Source organism: Mobula hypostoma, chromosome 24 (assembly GCF_963921235.1).
Source record: "Mobula hypostoma chromosome 24, sMobHyp1.1, whole genome shotgun sequence".
NCBI classification, from domain to species: domain Eukaryota; kingdom Metazoa; phylum Chordata; class Chondrichthyes; order Myliobatiformes; family Myliobatidae; genus Mobula; species Mobula hypostoma.
In genome coordinates, this window is record NC_086120.1 from 51,300,237 (window position 1) to 51,321,165 (window position 20,929).

The 20,929-nt window shown below is 45.3% G+C and overlaps 1 protein-coding gene across 2 annotated transcripts in view; it reads right to left on the bottom strand.

The window, feature by feature from the left end:
* tmem161a (transmembrane protein 161A) overlaps window positions 1-20,929 on the bottom strand; it is a 250,910-nt gene that overhangs the window by 46,236 nt on the left and 183,745 nt on the right. The window contains exons 1-3 of one of the 2 annotated variants that reach the window (XM_063032709.1): window positions 11,116-11,216; window positions 9,090-9,193; window positions 5,528-5,608 (exon numbers count right to left, since the gene is read on the bottom strand). In XM_063032709.1, the coding sequence (XP_062888779.1) occupies window positions 5,528-5,608; window positions 9,090-9,193; window positions 11,116-11,118 (188 nt within the window). In that variant the 5' untranslated portion in view covers window positions 11,119-11,216. Of the gene's footprint in view, window positions 1-5,527; window positions 5,609-9,089; window positions 9,194-11,115; window positions 11,217-20,929 lie in introns of those variants that run through there. The other variant, XM_063032710.1, reaches the window with a different exon arrangement.

The following is a 20,929-nucleotide window of genomic DNA, read 5'->3' on the forward strand; positions in this document are numbered from 1 at the left end:
CTTTGTTAGATACGGGGCCTAAAGCTGCTCACAGTACTCTAAGTGCAGTATAACTAATGCCTTACAAAGCATCAGCATTACTTGACCGATTTTGTTGGAGGGAACCAAAAGGATTGACGAGGACAGGGCAAGAGACATAGTCTACTTCATGCTTAGCAAGGCTTTTGACAGCGTCCCATATGGTAGCCAGGTCCAGAACATTAGATCACATGGGTTTCAGGGTGAGCTATCCACTGGAAATCAAAATGGGCTTGCTGGAAGGGTTGTTGGTCTGTGAGCAGAGGTGTGCTGGGTCCCCTGCTGTTCATCATCTATTTGGAAGAAAATGCAGGCAGTGGGGTTTGAAGGTGTGCAGATAGTCTTAGCAATAGAAAAGTACAGCACAGAAACAAGCTCTTCAGATAATCCAGTCAATGGTGAACCATTTAAACTGCTACAACCGTCAATCTGTACTGGGACCATTGCCCTCCATATCCCTACCTTCCATGTCTCTTAACTGTTGAAATTGCACTACTTGAACTGGCAGCTCATTCCACACTCCCATGAAGGAGTTTCCCCTCATGTTCCCCCTAAACATTTCACCTTTCATCCTTAACCCATAACCTCCTGTAGTCTCACCCAATCTCAGTGGCAAAGCGTGCTTGGAGTTACTCTATCTATATAACCTCAATTTTGTATACAGTACCTCTATCAATTCTCCTCTCAATCTTCTATGTTCCAAGGAATAAAGTCCTAACCTTTTCAAACTTTCCACATAATTCAGGTCCTCCAGACCCAGCAACAACCTTGTAAATTTTCTCTGTGCTCCTTCAATGTTATTTACATCTATCCTGTAGGAAGGTGACCCAAGAAACTCCAAATTTGGCCTCACCAATATCTTATGGAACTTCAACATAACATCCCATTTCCTGTACACAATGCTTTGAATTATGAAGACTAATGTGCCAAAAGCTTTCCTCAAGACCCCGTCAAGCTGTGACACCACTCTCAATGAATTATGAACCTGTACTTCCAGATCTTTGTTCTACCACACTCCTCAGTGTCCTACCGTTCACTGTGAAAGACCTACCCTGGTTGATCCTACTGAAGTGCAACACCTCACTCTTGTCTGCATTAAATTACATCAGCCATCTTTCAGCCCAGTTTTTCAGCTGGTCTAGATTCCGCTGCAAGCTGTCATAGTCTTCCTCATTGTCCACTACACCTCCAGTCTTGATGTCCTTCCCACATTTACTGATCCACTTAACCACCTTATCAGCCAGATCGTTTATTTAGATGACAAATAATTATGCACTCCGCACCCAGGGGATTTTAATTTTCCATACATTGATTGGGACTCCCATACTGTTAGTGGTCTAGATGGTTTAGAGTTTGTAAAATGTGTTCAGGAAAGTTTTCTAAATCAATATATAGAGGGACCAACTAGAGGGGATGCAATATTGGATCTCCTGTCAGGAAACAAGTTAGGACAAGTGACAGAAGTCTGTGTAGGGGAGCACTTTGGTTCCAGTGATCATAACACCATTAGTTTCAACTTGATCATGGACAAAGATAGATCTGGTCCTAGGGTTGAGGTTCTTAACTAGAAGGCCAAATTTGAAGAAATGAGAAAGGATCTAAAAAGCGTGGATTGGGACAGGTTGTTCTCTGGCATGGATGTGATCGGTAGGTGGGAAGCCTTCAAAGGGGAAATTTTGAGAGTGCAGAATTTGTATGTTCCTGTCAGGATTAAAGGCAAGGTGAATAGGAATAAGGAACCTTGGTTCTCAAGGGATATTGCAACTCTGATAAAGAAGAAGAGGGAGTTGTATGACAGCTATAGGAAGCAGGGAGTAAATAAGGTGCTTGAGGAGTATAAGAAGTGCAAGAAAATACTTAAGAAAGAAATCAGGAGGGCTAAAAGAAGACATGAGGTTGCCTTGGCAATCAAAGTGAAGGATAATCCAAAGAGCTTTTACAGGTATATTAAGAGCAAAAGGATTGTAAGGGATAAAATTGGTCCTCTTGAAGATCAGAGTGGTCGGCTATGTGCGGAACCAAAGGAAATGGGGGAGATCTTAAATAGGTTTTTTGCGTCTGTGTTTACTAAGGAAACTGGCATGAAGTCTATGGAATTAAGGGAAACAAGTAGTGAGATCATGGAAACTGTACAGATTGAAAAGGAGGAGGTCCTTGCAGTCTTGAGGAAAATTAAAGTGGATAAATCCCCGGGACCTGATAGGGTGTTCCCTCGGACCTTGAAGGAGACTAGTGTTGAAATTGCAGGGGCCCTGGCTGAAATATTTAAAATGTCGCTGTCTACAGGTGAGGTGCCGGAGGATTGGAGAGTGGCTCATGTTGTTCCGTTGTTTAAAAAAGGATCGAAAAGTAATCCGGGAAATTATAGGCCAGTAAGTTTAACATCGGTAGTAGGTAAGTTATTGGAGGGAGTACTAAGAGACAGAATCTACAAGCATTTGGATAGACAGGGACTTATTAGGGAGAGTCAACATGGCTTTGTGCGTGGTAGGTCATGTTTGACCAATCTATTGGAGTTTTTCCAAGGAGGTTACCAGGAAAGTGGATGAAGGGAAGGCAGTGGATATTGTCTACATGGACTTCAGTAAGGCCTTTGACAAGGTCCCGCATGGGAGGTTAGTTAGGAAAATTCAGTCGCTAGGTATACATGGAGAGATGGTAAATTGGATTAGACATTGGCTTGATGGAAGAAGCCAGAGAGTGGTGGTAGAGAATTGCTTCTCTGAGTGGAGGCCTGTGACTAGTGGTGTGCCACAGGGATCAGTGCTGGGTCCATTGTTATTTGTCATCTATATCAATGATCTGGATGATAATGTGGTAAATTGGATCAGCAAGTTTGCTGATGATACAAAGATTGGAGGTGTAGTAGACAGTGAGGAAGGTTTTCAGAGCCTGCAGAGGGACTTGGACCAGCTGGAAAAATGGGCTGAAAAATGGCAGATGGAGTTTAATACAGACAAGTGTGAGGTATTGCAAGTTGGAAGGACAAACCGACGTAGAACATACAGGGTTAATGGTAAGGCACTGAGGAGTGCAGTGGAACAGAGGGATCTGGGAATACAGATACAAAATTCCCTAAAAGTGGCGTCACAGGTAGATGGGGTCGTAAAGAGAGCTTTTGGTACATTGGCCTTTATTAATCAAAGTATTGAGTATAAGAGCTGGAATGTTATGATGAGGTTGTATAAGGCATTGGTGAGGCTGAATCTGGAGTATTGTGTTCAGTTTTGGTCACCAAATTACAGGAAGGATATAAATAAGGTTGAAAGAGTGCAGAGAAGGTTTACAAGGATGTTGCCGGGACTTGAGAAACTCAGTTACAGAGAAAGGTTGAATAGGTTAGGACTTTATTCCCTGGACCGTAGAAGAATGAGGGGAGATTTGATAGAGGTATATAAAATTATGATGGGTATAGATAGAGTGAATGCAAGCAGGCTTTTTCCACTGAGGCAAGGGAAGAAAAAAACCAGAGGACATGGGTTTAGGGTGAGGGGGGAAAAGTTTAAAGGGAACATTGGGGGGGTCTTCTTCACACAGAGAGTGGTGGGAGTATGGATGGAGCTGCCAGATGAGGTGGTAAATGCGGGTTCTTTTTTAACATTTAAGAATAAGTTGGACAGTTACATGGATGGGAGGTGTATGGAGGGATATGGTCCGTGTGCAGGTCAGTGGGACTAGGCAGAAAATGGTTCGGCACAGCCAAGAAGGGCCTAAAGGCCTGTTTCTGTGCTGTAGTTTCTATGGTTTCTATGAAGGAGGGTGAATGGAGACCGTACAGAGGTTTATAAAATCATCCTTGGCATAAACAAGGCGGACAGGTAGTCTTTTCCCCCAGGGTAGGGGAGTCTAAAGTTAGGGGTCACACATTTAAGGAGAGAGGGGAAAGAGTTAAGAGGAATTTGAGGGACAACTTTTCCTCATACAGAAGGTGGTAGGTAAATGGAACAAGCTGCCAAAGAAGTGTTTGAGGCAGGTGCAATTGCAATGCTTACAGGATCTTTGGACAGATACATCAATATGAAAGGTTAAAAAGGATACAGGCCAAATGCAGGAAAGTGGGAGTAGCTCAGGAAGTTACTTTGGTCGCATGGATGTGATGGGTCAAAGGGTCCATTCCCTGCTGTACAACTATGAACACAAGATGAAAATTCAAATACTATTTGACTTCCTAATAGCTGGCTGAATCAACATAACAGCTTCCAGGATCTCAAATTGAATATACCAATGCCCTTGTATGAAAATCCTACAAAGGAAGTAGTGGGTATAGCCTTGTCCATCATAGGTAAAGCCCTCCCACCATTAGGCATATCTACATGAACCATTATCAGGGACCCCCACCATCCAGGCCATGCTCTCCTCTCGCTGCTGCCATCAGGAAGAATGTACAGAAGCCCCAGGACCGACCCCACCAGGTTCAGAGACAGTTATTATCCCTCAAACATCAGCCTCCTGAACAAGGGGGGATAACTTCACTCAACTCAACACTGAACTGTTCCCACAACCTAGGGATTCACTTTCAAGGACTCTTCATCTCATGTTCAGTTCCCGATGACATTCATGACATTCCTGGTCAAAACTTCTCCATGGACGGCTTCCAGACTGTTTCCGCTGACCGGAAGTGCTCTGAGAGCGGTAAGCGTAAGGGAGTTGGGTGCTTACTGTTCTGGTTAACAACAGATGGTGCAATCCAGGTCATATTACGATCAAGGAACGTGCTTGTAGACCGGATATTGAACTTTTTACTGTTGGACTTCGGCCACATTCCACTGAGATACAACACTGGGCGGCACCGGAGGTCGTTCCTGCCTGTGGCCATCGAACTTGCAGCTCCTCCCGCGGAGGGTCAGACACCCTGAGCCAACAGACTGGTCCTGGACTTATTTTCCATCTGGCATAATTTGCATTTTGTTGTTTGATTGTTTGTGGTTTTTGTATTGCTATATTTATGCTCTATTCTTGGTTGGTGCGGCTGTAACGAAACCCAATCTCCCTCGGGATTCATAAAGTATATCTATCTATCTTCTCAATATTTATTGCTTAATTATTTATTATTAATTCTCTTTTTTTTGTATTTGTACAGTTTGTCTTTTGCACATAGGTTGTTCGTTTGACCTGTTGGGTGTGATCTTTCATTAACTTTTTTTGTGTTTCTTTGAGTTGTATATAGTGACATATATGTACTTTGAACTTTGAAAATATTTTCTGAAGCATGGGCGCACATTTGCAAACCCCACCCCACAAGAACTATCCTAGAATCTATGGAATTTTGGAGATTAACAACCTGTTGCGCCTATCTCTTTCAAAATTTTGGGATTTTGTGATATTTATCGAGTACTTGGAATTTATCAACTTTCAGGCTCAAAAACGCATCCAGTATTTGTAAAAGAGAAATAATCTTTTTTCATTTCCTTCCTGGGTTCGAGGGTCACCCACAGCTTCTTCCTCACTGCCAGAGGGAAGTGGATCTAATCAGGAATTATTCCCTGGCTTATGCCAAAACTCGACCAACCTGTCTCTTCTCAGCCTTGGCTTCTGTTTTCCCGCTAGGGTTCGAAGTTCGTCATCTGATGGATGCTTAAATCGGAAGAGACTGCAAAGTAGAAGACACAGTAAGATTAAAAATGAACTTCATTTGTCACATGTACATTGAAACACAGTGAAATGAGTCATTTGCAGTCCAAAAGGATGTGCTGGGCAGCCTGCAAGTGTCGCCATGCTTCTGGTGCCAACGTGACACGCCCACTATGCACTAACCCTGACCTTTGTGTCTTTGGAATGTGGGAAGAAACCAGAACAACCAACACCCCTGATCACAGACGGAACGTACAGACAGCGGCGGGAATTGAACTGATTGGTGGCTCTATAAAGTAACATGTTAACTGCAACACTACCATGCCGCCCGTCTGAAATCACGAATCCCGTGGGGCAAGCGAGAGCACATAGAGTTTGAATTTATTAATGTCAGATCAGGTACAAGGCAGATTACAGTTTATACCCCAGGGTGGGGGTGAAGTGGGTTAGTTGTAGATGGGGGGGGTCGTGGAGGAGAAAGCAGGGACAAGAATGTGGGAAGGTGATGGTGATAAGTCATTCAGTAGAGGAGAAAGCCCCTGCTTATACCTACACATACATATACACAAGAAAGGGTGGTGGTAAAGGGCCAGCAACATCATCCCACCCAGCCTGCTCATGGACTGTTAGTCCCACTCCCATCAGGGAGGAGGCTACACAGTATCTACACCAGGACCACCCACCAGACTCAGAAACAGTTACTTTCCCCCAAGCAGTAAGGCTGATCAACACCTCCACCCACTAACCCACCACCACTACTTTATCATTTCCTGTCAAGTCACCTATGTATAGACACTTCTGTATCTAGTGTCATTTTATTGACATACAATCAATCATGTATATCAACAATTTTACATTTATTGTGTTTTTTTTAATCTTATTATGTTTTTCTTGAAGTAACAATTATTTTGTTCTCCTCTACACTTGTGTACTGGAAATGACATTGAACGATCCTGAATTCAGCACCAGTTCCCTATTCTCACTGGGAATCCAGTGGGTCCAGGAACGTACTGCAGCTAACTGGTCAGGTCACTGTGCCACCAAAACACAAATCTATTATAAAGGCGAACTGGTGTAAAGGTACAGCAAAGTCCTCGCTGTAGTTAATTGGTGGAATATTTCCACATAAGTCTGGAAAACTTCCCCTTCTATCCCAAGGATCAGACACTGTGTGGATTCAATACCGAGTCTAGCTCGCTCGGCACAGTCCTGGGCCACATCTCTAGCCGAGTTGGGCAACATTCAGTATGTCATCAAAAAGTCTAACACATTTCTACAGATGTAGCATGGAGAACATAGTGACTGGTTGCATCACCGTCTGATATGGAAGCAGCAATGTAGGGGATTGGAGAAAGCTGTAGAGGGTCATAAACCCAGCCTGCTCCCTGCTCCACCACGGGCATTAGCCTCTCCAGCATCGAAGGTAATACCTCAAGAAGACAGGACCCATCATCACCACTCATCTTGTGTATGCCCCTCATGATTTCATAAACCTTTGTACGGTTTGTAATGAATAATCTCTTCTCAGGCTGACATTTTGATGACAAACTCTGCTATCTTCTTCAGGGATGATGCCTGGGCTAGTCCGGTGGTATTATATCCCTGGGTTACACAGAGAAATTGACGGGAGCAGAACATTGCTTTCTCAATGGCCACAGGATTGAGTTCAACGGCACAGAACTACTCTGTTGCGCCAATGGCTTTTGGGACCACCTGGTAAAGGAAGCCATTGACATAAAACTAGAGGGAAAGAATTTTAACAAAGATGAAGGTCTAACTCGAAGTAAGAACTGGAATTTGATTGCAAACAAGGTGAGAGAGCGGAAATCTGATCGGATGACTAATTACTCAGAAGGGACGCACTATGGGGGTATAACTACCACTGGACTAGACATGCCCAGACGTTATCCCTGCTGAAGATGGTAGAGTTTGTCATCGTAACATTGGTTACAATCGATACCTGCATTCAGCTGGAAGCCCGAGAATAGTTTATTCATCATATACGCCCAGAAAGCACTAGATCCTTTTTCTCTGTAAGGTTACCCCTCAGCCTCCTGTGTTCCAGGGAAACGGTCACAGTCTCTCCTTACAAGTCAAGCCCTCCAGTAGCTCCCTGTAGCTAAGTGGCATGAACAGCAACACGTCTCACCAACAACAAACTGTGCAAATGCAGATACAAATAAATAGCAATGCTCTCAAATGAAGGCAAGCATACCAAACTACATTGCCTACCTCCATTGCCATTTTCAGGGAAATAAGTACTGTGTCTCTGTTCTACAAAACTTCCTGGACCCCATTATTCACTGTGCAAGTCCTGTCCTAGGATATGGACCAGGACACTGGCCCACACACCCACTCTTGGGAATAGTGTTTTAGGGTTTCTTGAGTTCATTCACAGGAGTGTATGGGATGTCCAGGGAGGGATAGCGCCTCGGGTGAAGGGGCACACGGAGTACAATCTGGGGAACTCACACACTTTTGGTTCCCATTGGACACTCAACATAAGGTTCTAGTTAACTGGTTGCAGGCAACAGCGGCCACACCCTGGTACACCACTTTGAAAGGCAAGATAACCCAGGTGAGGGTAGCCAGAGGGCCTCATATCCCAGTGAGATAGGGACATGCCTGTTTTAGCATGTGAAGTCAGCTCTGGCAGACTGGATGAATGAGGTCTACAATGAGATCCAAATGGCCAGAAAAGTGGTCTGCAACAATTTATGGAGAGCGATAGGCATGACAAGGCACAAAAGAAGTCATGGTCGTCCATTGCAGCCTAGGAAAACCCCCAGTTTGCGATGACTCCTCGTACCACTGTACCCAGACTTTCACGCTCGAGGCAGTGGAACTTCCCCAGTGGCTTTTCCACTTTAAAGAACTCTCCCGTCGTCAGATACAACAGACAACCAACACAATTCAATCACATGCACAGTACCCCTTGCACTAAAGTCTTGTCTAATTCGATTGAGCCAGAGGGTTTCTGATAAACTCTGAACTTGTGCAAGAACTGGCATGAATCAACAGGATTAACAAACCACATCTAAAAGGAACTGAGCCAACACAGCCAGAGCAACACACACAGAATGCTGGAGAAACTCAACAGGCCGGGCAGCATCTATGGAGAGGAATAAACAGTTGACGTCACTGGATGATATCTTTCATCAGGACTGGAATGGAAAAGAGAAGAAGCTAGAATAAGGAGGTGGAAGGAGGGTAGGTGATGGGTGAAACCAGGTGAGGAAGGTGGTGTGTGTGTGGGGATACAGTAAGAAGCTGGGTGGAAAAGGTAAATGACTGGAGAAGAAGGAATCTGATTGGAGAGGAGAGTGGACCACAGGAGAAAAGGGAGGAGGGCACCAGGGGGAGGTGATAGGTGGAAGAGGTAAATAGACCATGGGGGAAAGGGTACCAGAGACAGGTGATGGGCAGGAGAGAAGAGGCGAAAGGGTGAGAGGGGAGCCAGAATGGGAAAGGAACTCTAACTCTCACCAGACAGATCTCACCTGCCATTGCAGAGTAACCAGCGACCGATGGAGTAATGAGGCACCAGTCTCTGCATGAGAGACGCCATCAGGAGACTCACAACGAGCTGAACGCCTATTACACCCTGGTAAGAGACAAAATTCATTCATACATTACAGAAAGAACAGCAAGATTAGCTTTCAACACACAAAATGTTGAGGGAACTCAGCAGGTCAGACAGCAACTACAGAAATGAATAAACAGTCGACATTTTGGGCAGAAACACTTCCATAGATGCTGCCTGACCTGTTGACTTGCTCCTGAATTTTGTGTGTGAGCCCTAGATTTCCAGCATCTGCAGAACCTCGTGTTTAAAATTAGCCTTCAACTTACTTTTGTTACTCTGAATGGAAGAGTCTAGTTTTCACATTAACATCCATTCTTGAATCTCCCGAATCCTTCCTACAATGTCCATTTTCGAGATTGTGGAAGATGCTTTTGAAATGCAGTCACTTCAGAGCTGGCCAGCACACATAGGCCCTTCGGTCCGCAATGTGGTGCTTACCTATATTCCTCGATCAATCTGATCCTTGCTTCTACACAGCCCATTTCCCTTTCATCCACGTGCCTATCCGACAGCATTTTAAATGTTCTTGTTGCTGTAACTGCGTCTACCAGCATGTTCCATGCACCCACCTCTGACATCCTCCATTCACCTCATCTGTTCTAAATGGAGCCTGAAGACCTACACTCAACGATTTAGCAAAAGCTTCGTCCCCTCCACCATGACTTCTGAACAGTCCCGGAACTCATGAACACCAGCTTGTTATTTTTTTCACATACTATTTATCTTGTAATTTATAGTAATCTTCTACCTTGTACTGCTGCCACTAAACACCATATTTCACATAGTATAAAATGGTGGTAATAAACCGGTTTCTGATTGAACGTGGGCTGCCAAAACACAATGACCCTTGGCTCAGAAATGCTGCCATTTCAGAATCAGAATCAGAATCAAGTTTAGTATCACTGGCATATGTTGTGAAAATATACAGTGCAACATGTAATAATTGTAAATTACAGTAAGTATATACTGTATATTAAAAAGTTAAATAAGTAGAGTAGAAACAGGAAAAAAGTAGTGAGCTGGTGTACGTGGGTTCATTGTTCATTCAGGAATCAGATGGCAGGCAGAAAAAGCTGTTCCTAAATCATTGTGTGCCTTCAGGCTCCTGAACCTCCTCCTCGCTGGTAACAATAAGAGGGTATGTCCTGGGTGATGGGGGCCCTTAATGACGCATGCTGCCTTTGTGAGCCATTGCTCCTTGAAGATGTCCTGGATGCTGGGGAGGCTGGTGATTTTGTAGATTTATGGAAGTGAGTGTGTCAGGTGGAAGACGACAATTAATCCCACGGCCTAGAGCACCAATCAGACTTTCCACAAGAAGGACCAAATGTGGCTAATGTGAACTCCCTGCACCCTCTCAGGCAAGGAGCTCCTGGCCCCGTCTCTCTCTGGGCGAAAGCATCATTTTTTCACCTCCCATTCAGCCGCGGAGGATCCCAAGCCCGGCTGCGAAAGGATTGAGCAACCCCAAAGCTACAGAAAGGCCAACAGAAGCTCCAAAGACCTCGTCCCGGGCAGAGGAAGGCTTTTCGCCTCGGTATATAGATGTGCTACACCTGGATTTGAAAGACTGCCCAGGACAGAGCTGCTGTCGGCGGCCTATGCCCCAGTAGGGGTGATGGGGTTAAGAAGACAATGCCAGACCATGACCTCTCTATGGGTGACCCCTGCACTCATTCACACCTTGGCTTCAAATTAATATTCTAAACAGACGATAATTTCCTCTACAGCCGCTGGTCTCGTACCGACCGGACCAGCAGACGGAGGGGCCGGGGGGGGGGCGTGTTCTGTGCTTCACCTTTGACCCATGACCACCAGTGAGTAGGGGTTCATTTGAGCCCGACCATACGCATTTGACTCTCCGGTGGCGGTGGTCTGAGCCACGCCGTTAAGACGCGTCCAGTCGGTGGTCCCGCTCCTCCCCCCAAGGCTCCGCTCACCATCTCTCGGCCGCTGCCCGGCGATCCCCTTCAACAGCCGTCACACCAGCAAACTACCCCGCAAACTCCGGCCCACTTCACCAACGACTGACAGCTCAGCCGACCAATCACATCGCCGGCCTCTGTCCATTACCGAGTCCTGTGACCATTCATATCGCCGAGAACTCGATTGTCTCTACCCACTGGTTCTTCAGCCAATCACAGCGTTAAGAGGGCGGCGGTTTCGTTCCAACCAATCATCTCTCACTTTGATGGCAGGCCGGTAAAGAAGGCTGGACGCAGTGCGGATACTGGTGCGCGTCATTCTGGGAGTTGTAGTTCCAGTTATCGAGCTGCCGGTCTGAAACGTCACAGATCACCGATGAAACTTCATATCTCAGAGCGCTTTGGATAGGTGTGCATGTGCAGAGGCCGGAATGCCTTGATGAGATTATTATATTAAGTTATTAACTGGTGATAACTCAGCTTTGAATGCGCCCGGCATCGTCTGTGCACTTGTATCAGGTGACTCTGATACTCCGCATTCCCATAAAAGGAGACAGTTCAGGAGCGTTTAAAGGGCCAGATGAGGCTTATTTTTGGCCGGACCAGCTGCGGCTGTGGCAGGGTCACTTCGCACCGGACCGGACCGGACCGGACGCTGAGCACAGGGAACTTCGGTCAGCGACGTTCATTCCCGCCTGCAGGAAAAGGGTCCGATGCACGAGTCCATGTCTGCACAGTTGCAATGAGAAGTTACTCACACCATCATCACAGGCACAGAACTTTACATAAGCAGCATTCACAAGAAAAAAAAACATTTTTACAAGGCAGTGTTTTAAATTGCAAACGCAGCCGCGGTCTCTTCGCTCCTTTGCATCCAATAGTGAAAGGGGTGAACTTTGTCGGATACTGTGCATCAGAGTCAGGTTTAATATCACCGGCATATGTCGTGAAATGTTGTGTTCTGCGGCAGCAGTACATTGCAATGCATAAAAATAGAAAACTATAACACACACACACCCACATATAAATATATATTATGCAGCTCCTCCCGTAGAGGGTCAGACACCCTGAGCCAATAGGCTGGTCCTGGACTTATTTCCATCTGGCATAGTTTGCATTTTGTTGTTTGATTGTTTGTGTCTTTTTGTATTGCTATGTTTATGCTCTATTCTTGGTTGGTGCGGCTGTATCGAAACCCAATTTCCCTCGGGATCAATAAAGTATATCGATCTATCTACACATACGCACGCACGCGCGCGTATAACGTTTCACGAACAGCTGCTTCTCCTCCATCAGATTTCTGATTGGACAATGAACCCATGAACACTACCTCGCTATTTTTCTTTCTGTTTGCATTACTTTTTTCGTATCTATATATATATTTTTTATTACTATGCAGAACCTGGGCCTCTGTACCTCCCTCTGCAATTGGATCCTCGACTTCCTAACTGGAAGACCACAATCTGTGTGGATTGGTGTTAACATCTCCTCCTCGCTGACGATCAACGCTGGCGCACCTCAGGGGTGTGTGCTTAGCCTACCGCTCTACTCTATATACACATGACTGTGTGGCTCAGCATAGCTCAAATACCAACTATAAATTTGCTGAAGATACAACCATTGTTGGTAGAATCTCAGGTGGTGACGAGAGGGTGCACGGGAGCAAGATATGCCAACTAGTGGAGTGGTGTCCCAGCAACAACCTGGCACTCAATATCAGTAAGACGAAAGAGCTGATTGTGGACTTCAGGCAGGGTAAGACGAAGGAACACATACCAATCCTCATAGAGGGATCAGAAGTGGAGAGAGTGAGCAGTTTCAAGTTCCTGGGCGTCAAGCTGTCTGAAGACCTAACCTGATCCCAACATCTCGATGCGGCTACAAAGAAGGCAAGACAATAACTGTACTTCATCAGGAGTTTGAGGAGATTTGTCATGTCAATAAATACACTCAGAAACTTCTATAGATGTACTGTGGAGAGCATTCTGACAGGCTGCATCACTGTCTGGTATGGGGGGGGGGCTATTGCACAGGACCGAAAGAAGCTGCAGAGGGTTCTAAATTTAGTCAGTTTCATCCTGAGTACTAGCCTACAAAGCACCCAGGGCATCTCCAAGGAGCGGTGTCTCAGAAAGGCAGTGTCCATCATTAAGGATCTCCAGCACCCAGGGCATGCCCTTTTCTCACTGTTACCATCAGGTAGGAGGTACAGAAGCCTGAAGGCACATACTCAGCGATTCAGGAACAGCTTCTTCCCCTCTGCCATCCGATTCCTAAATGGACATTGAACCCTTGGACACAACCTCACTTTTTAAATATACGGTATTTCTGTTTTTTGCATGACTTTTAATCTATTCAATGTACATATACTGTAATTGATTTACTTATTTATTATTTTTTCTTCTATATTATGTATTGCATTGAACTGCTGCTCACATGCAGTTGATAATAAACCTGATTCTGACACACTACTGCTGCTGCAAAACAACAAATTTCACATCGCATGCCAGTGATATTAAACGTGATGCTGATTCTGATCTTGAGTACTTTCTTGATGGAGGGGTCGTGCTGAGGAACCTCTGCACTGTCAAAGAGGCAGTACTGAGGGTCAGACACACACTCAAAATGCAGGAGGAACTTGAAGTCAGACAGCATCTGTGGAAGGAAATAAACAGTTGACGTTGGATTTCATCAGGCCTGGAGATGAACCCAGCTTTTCTTTCCATCCTAATGAAGGATCTCGGTGCAAAATGTTGACTGTTTACTCCAGTCTATCGTCATTGTCTGATCTGTAGAGTTCATCATTTTGTGTGTTTTGCTCAAGATTTCCAGCATTTGCAGTCTCTTGTGTTTGTCAGTACTGAGAGAGTTCTCCTTTGTTACTGCACTGGGAGTGTCAGCCTGACTTGGGAGATACAATTCTTTCTCAGTGATAGCAACACTAACTAAGCATTGTTTGGGTGGCCATTGATTTGGAGTGTGCCAGTGTTTAGAGTGGCTTTGGCTCATTGGGCTTGGCTGAGCGACATTGCCTTGTAAGATACTCTCTCTCTGTCCTTACTTGTTCGTTCCTCATCTATTAGGGTATAGTCGATGAGTGAGAACAGCCTCAGGGGCAGAGAATTGTACTGTGTGTGGGATGTGGGAAGTCAGGGAGATGTCCACTCTCCCAGATAAACCCCTCTGCACCAGGTGCACCGAGCTGCAGCCTCTGAGAGAACGTATTGAGGAACTGGAGCTGCAGCTCAATGACTTTTGACTCATCTGGGAGAATGAGGAGGCGAGGGATAGAAGCTGCAGGGAGGTGGTCACCCCTAGGTTGTGGAAGAAAGGTAACTGGGTGACTGTCAGGAGAAGGAAGGGAAATGCACAGACAGTGCAGAGCACACCTGTGGCCATTCCCCTCAATAATAAGAATACGACTTTAGATACTGTACTATGAGAGGGGGCGACCTAGCAGGTGGGAGCCAAAATGACCAGCTCTTTGGCACTGAGTGTGGTTCTGTGGCTCAGAAGAACAGGGAGGTGCAGAGGACTGCAGTGTTGATAGGAGATTCCTCAGTCAGAGAAACAGAGACAAGGTTCTGTGGGCACAAACAGAGACACCTGGATGGTATATTATCTCCCTGGTGCCAGGGTCAGGGATGTCTCGGATCGATTCCATGGCATCCTCGAGTGAGAGGATGAACAGCCAGAAGTCTGGGTGCATATTCGCTCCATTGTCATAGGTAGACAAGGTGAAAAGGTCCTGAAGAGAGATTTCAGGGAGCTAGGACCTTCAGGGTGGTAATCTCTGGATTGCTGCCTGTGCCACATGCCAGTGAGGGTAAGAATAGAATGATTTGGGAGGTGAATGCGTGGCTGAGGGACTGGTGCAGGGGGCAGGGCTTCAGATTTCTGGATCATTGGGATCTCTTCTGGGGAAGGTATGACCTGTACAAAAGGAACAGGTTACACCTGAAACAGAGGGGGTCCTATATTTTTGATGGCAGCTTGGCTAGAGTTGTTGGAGTGGGTTTAAACTATTTTGTCAGGGGGATGGGAACTGGAGAGATGGTGCTGAAGATGAGTAGCTGGTTTATGAACAGAGGCAATGTGTAATAAGGAGAGGCTGATGATAGGGCAGTATTGCAGTCAACAGGATGAGTTGCAATGTAAAAGACGGACAAAATCAAAAAGGGTGAATACAGGATTGAAGGCATTGTATTTGTATATAAGGAATAAGGTAGATGAACTTTTAGCACAGTTTGGCAGGAGTGATGTTATAGGCTTCACCGAATCATGGTTGAAAGAAGATTATAGCTGGATGCCGAATGTCCAAGGATACACATTGTATTGAAAGGACAGGCAGGAAGGGAGAGGGAGTGATGTTGTTCTGTTGGTAAAAAATGAAATTAAAACAGAGGAGAAGATGGCAGTGTGACGCAGCTCGCAGTGGCCACTCTGGTGGTGATGTCTGTTATTTGTCAAGTAGGGTGCCGTGCACAATCCTGATTTGATGGAGACGGACATGAGAGCACGGAGGAACATCTGGTGAAACTTCTGAAATGCCTGCTTCACTGCTGCTGCTACTGTGTGGTCCAGAATCTCTGGAGGAGAAGGCCCCAAGTCCTCGGCTTTGCTTGTTGCTCGGCGGCCGGGGTGGGGTCAAAGCGCTCGGCAGAGGACGGTGGTCGGAGAGGCTGTGTCGGAGGGGCTGGTCGGAGGCTCGAAGTTTTTGGACGGACTCAGAGTCCGCTGTGGTCAGGTGCTTCCAATGGTGCTGCATCGGCAAGTTGGCGGCGCTTGGAGGTTCATGGCGGGGAGGGTTCCTCCCTTCTGCCGCCTGCATGGGATGATGAGTCTGTCGGGACTTTGAGACTTTTTTTCACCGTGCCCACGGTCTGCTCCTTAGCAAATCATGGTATTGCTTTGCACTGTTGTAACTATATGTTATAATTATGTGGTTTTGTCCGTTTTAGTCTTGGTTTGTCCTGTGTTTTTCTTGTGTTATGATTCTAGAGGAACGTTGTATCATTTTTTAATGCATGCATTTCTAAATGACAATAAATGAGGACTGAGTGTCCTCATAATCTAATCTAATCTAAATCATTTGAAAGAGGTGAGATAGGGTTGGAAGCTGTTGAATCATCGTGGATAGAACTAAGGAACTGCAAGGGTAAATAGACCCTGATGGGAATTATATACAGACCCCCAAACAGCAGTAAGGATGTGGTCTACAAATTATGGAGGAGATAGAAAATGCATGCGTAAAGGACAATGTTACGATAGTCATGGGGGATCTCAATATGCAGGTAGATTGGGAACGTTAGGTTGGTGTGGAATTCCTAGAGGAATTTCTAGAGTGCCTATGAAATGGCTTTGTAGAGCAACTTGTGGTTGAGCCCACTAAGGGATCAGCTATTCTGGATTGGGTGTTGTGCAAGGAACCAGAATTGAATAGAGACCTTAAGGGAAAAGAATCCCGAAGGGCAAGTCATCATAATATGATCAAATTCACCCTGATATTTGAGAAGGAGAAGCTAATGTCAGATGTATCTGTATCACAGTGGAGTAAAGGGAATTAAAGAGACATGAGAGAGGAGTTGGCCAGAATTGACTGGAAAAGAACACAGCAGGGATGACAGCAGAGCGGCAATGGCTGGAATTTCTGGAAGCAATTCGGAAGGCACAGGAAATATACATCCCAAAGCGGAAGAAATATTCTAAAGGAAAGATGACGCAATCGTTGCTATTAAGAGAAGTAAAAGCCAAAGAGAGGGCATATAATAGAGCAAAAATTACTGGGACGTTAAAGGATTGGGAAGCTTACAAATGCCAACATAAAGCAACTAAAAAGTCATTAAGAGGGTAAAGATGGAATAGGAAAGCAAGCTAGCCAATCATATTAAAGAGGATACCAAAACTTTCTTCAGATACATAAAGTGTAAAAGAGAGGCGAGAGTGGGTATTGGACTGCTGGAAAACGAGGCTAGAGAGCTAGTAATTGGGGACAAGGAAATGGTGGAAAAACTGAATAAGTATTTTGCATCAGTATTCACTGTGGAAGACACTAGCAGTATGGTGGAGGTTCCAGGTGTTGGGGGTCATGAAGTTACCATTACTAGGAAGCATGTTCTTGAAAAACTGAAAGATCTGAAGGTAGATAAGTCACCTGGACCAGATGGTGTACACCCTAGGGTTCTGAAAGAGGTGGCTGAAGAGATTGTGGTGGCATTAGTAATGATCTTTCAAGAATCACTAGATTCTGGAATGGTTCTGGACGACTGGAAAATTGCAAATGCCAATCCACTTTTCAAGAAGGAAGAGAGGCAGAAGAGAGAATATTATAGCCCAGTTAGTTTGACCTTCAGTGGTTGGGAAGATGTTGTTAAGGATGTGATTTCAGGGTACTTGAGGTACATGATAAAACAGACCATAGTCAGCATGGTTTCCTCAAGGGAAAATCTTGCCTGACAAATCTGTTGGAATTCTTTGAAGAAATAACAAGCAGGGTAGACGAAGGAGAATTGGTTGATGTTGTATACTTGGATTTTCAGAAGGCCTTTGACAAGCTGCCACACGTGAGGCTGCGTAACAAGTTACAAGCCCATGGTATTACAGGAAAGATTCCAGCATGGATAAAGCAGTGGCTGATTGGCAGAAGGCAGAGAGTGGGAATAACAGGATCCTTTTCTGGCTGGCTGCCAGCGACTAGCGGTGTTCCAGAGGGAACTGTGTTGGGACTGATTCTTTTTACATTATATATCAATAATTTGGTTGATGGAATTGATGGCTTTGTTGCAAAGTTAGCAAATGATATGAAGATGGGAGGAGGGGCAGGTAGTTTTGAGGAAGTACAGGGGCTACAGAAGGACGGACAGATTAGGAGAATGGGAAAGAAGTGGCAGATGGAATTCAGTGTCAGGAAGTGTATGGTTATGCACTTTGGTAGAAGAAATGCAAGGACTGTCTATCTTCTAAATGGAGAGAAAATACAAAAAACTGAGGTGCAAAGGGATTTGGGAGTCCTTGTGAAAATTTGCAAGTTGAGTCTGGGGTGAGGAAAGCAAATGTAATGTTAGCATTCATTTCAAGAGGATTAGAATATAAAAGGATGTAGACAATAGACAATAGGTGCAGAAGTAGGCCATTCGGCCCTTCGAGCCAGCACTACCATTCACTGTGATCATGGCTGATCATCCACAACCAGTACCCTGTTCCTGCCTTCTCCCCATATCCCTTGACTCCACTATCTTTAAGAGCTCTATCTAACTCTTTCTTGAAAGCATCCAGAGAATTGGCCTCCACTGCCTTCTGAGGCAGAGCATTCCACAGATCCACAACTCACTGGGTGAAAAAGTTTTTCCTCAACTCCGTTCTAAATGGCCTACCCCTTATTCTTAAACTGTGGCCTCTGGTTCTGGACTCCCCCAACATCGGGAACATGTTTCCTGCCTCTAGCATGTCCAATCCCTTAATAATCTTATATGTTTCAATCAGATCCCCTCTCATCCTTCTAAATTCCAGTGTATACAAGCCCAGTCGCTCCAATCTTTCAACATATGACAGTCCCGCCATCCCGGGAATTAACCTCGTGAACCTACTCTGCACTCCCTCAATAGCAAGAATGTCCTTTCTCAAAGTTTCTGGGGTTTGATGGTGTTGAACGCTGAACTGAAGTCTATAAACAGCAGTCTGGCACATGAGACCCCATTTTCCAGGTGGGACAGGACAGGAGGGCAGAGGCTATTGCATCATCAGTGGATTGATTTGAGCAATAAGTGAACTGGAAAGGGTCCAGTGTAGCCAGGAGAAAGGCTTTAATTTGCTCCCTGACCAGACACTCAAAGCATTTCATAATGGCTGATGTTAATGCCACTGGATGATAGTCATTCAGGCAGGTTACTGTCACCTTCTTTGGCACTGGAATGATGGTTGTCGCCTATAACACCAAGGGAACAATGGATTGTTCCAGAGAGATGCTAAATTTATCCGTCAGCACCTCCGCCAGCTGGGCTCTGCTGTCTTTCAGCGACCGAGCTGGTATATAATTGGGCCTGTAGCTTTGCATAGATTGACTCTAGCCAGGGTTTTCTTCACCTTCGTCTCAGCTTCAGCTGGACAGAGTGTCTGCTCCCCTGGGGGAAGGGGTGTCTTCCTCGCCAGCATTTTGTTCTGCACATCAAACCGGGCGTAGAAGATATTCAGCCTCTTGGAGTGAAGCACCCCAGTCTCTGATGTGCAGGATAGACATGTAGTCTGTAATCCTCTGAATTCCCTGCCACATGTGGCTTGTGTCGCTGGTATCGCAGAAGTGACTGTACATTCTCTGAGAATGCTCCCATTTCCCCTTCCTGATGGAGTGGGAAAACACCATTCTTGCTTCCCTGAGAGCTGTTGCATCTCCCAATCTATAACCAACATCGCTTTATAGTCTTACGGTCTTAATACTCACGAGGAGACCCAAAACTTGCTCCTTCTTGGCCTTTAAACACCCTAACAGATTTATACACTCAGCACTGATTCTGGCATGGGTAAAGCAGTGGCTGATTGGCAGGAGGCAAAAAGTAGGAATAAATGGGAGTATTTTCTGGCTGGCTGCTGGTGATGGTGGTGTTCCACTGGGGTCTGTGTTGAGACTGATTCTTTTTACATTACCCGTCAATGATTTGAACAATGGAATTGATGGCCTTGTTGAAAAGTTTGCAGATGATAAGAAGACAGGTGGAGGGGCTGGTAGTTTTGAGGAATTAGAGATGCAACAAAAGGTCTTAGATTAGGAGAATTAGAAGTGGCAATTGGAATACAGTGTTGGGAACTGTAGAAAAAATGAATGGGCTATTTTCTAAATGGAGAGAAAATACAAAAAACTGAGGCACAAAGGGACTTGGGAGTCCTTGTGCAGGATTCCATAAAGGTTAATTTGCAGGTTGAGTCTGTGGTGAGAAAGGCAAATGCAAAGTTAGAATTCATTTCGAGAGGACCAGAAAATAAAAGCAAGGATGTAATGTTGAGACTTCACACAGCACTGGTGAGGCCTCACTTGGAGTATTGTGAGCAGTTTTGGGCCCCTTATCTTCAAAAAAAAGGGCTGAAACTGGAGAGGGTTCAAAGGAGGTTCACTAAAATGAATCCAGCTTTGAATATTTTAGCAAATGAAGGGCGTTTGATGGCTCTGGGCCTGCATTCACTGGAATTCAGAAGAATGAGGGGTAACCACATTGAAACCTATCGAATGGTGAAAGGCCTTGATAGAGTGGATGTGGAGATTATACTTCCTCTGATGGGAGAGTCTAAGACCAGAGGACACAGCCTCAGATCAGAAGGGCGTCCTTTTAGAACGGAGATGAGGAGGAATTTCTTTGCCACAGGCAGCTCTGGAGGCCTAGTCTTTATATATATTTAAGACCATATGACATAGGAGCAGAATTAGGCCATTCAACCCATCAAGTTTGCTCCAACATTCCATCATGGCTGATCCCGGATCCCACTCAACCCCATACACCTGCCTTCTTGCCTAATCCTTTAATGCCCTGACCTAGCAGGAAATGGTATGAGGTTGATAGATTGGTTGATTGGTCAGAGCATGAAGGGATATGGGGATAAGCAGGAGATTGGGGCTGAGGAAAATTGGATCAGCAATGATGAAGTGACAGAACAGTCTCGATGGGCCAAATGGCCTAATTCTGCCTCTATATCTTATGGTCTTTATAAAATTCTGGTTAGGCTACATCTGGAGTATCGCATACAGTTGTGATTGTCCTACTATAGGAAAGATTTTGAGGTTTCAGTGAGGGTGCAGAGGATATTTACCAGGATGCTGCTTAGTTTAGAGGGCATGTGCAAA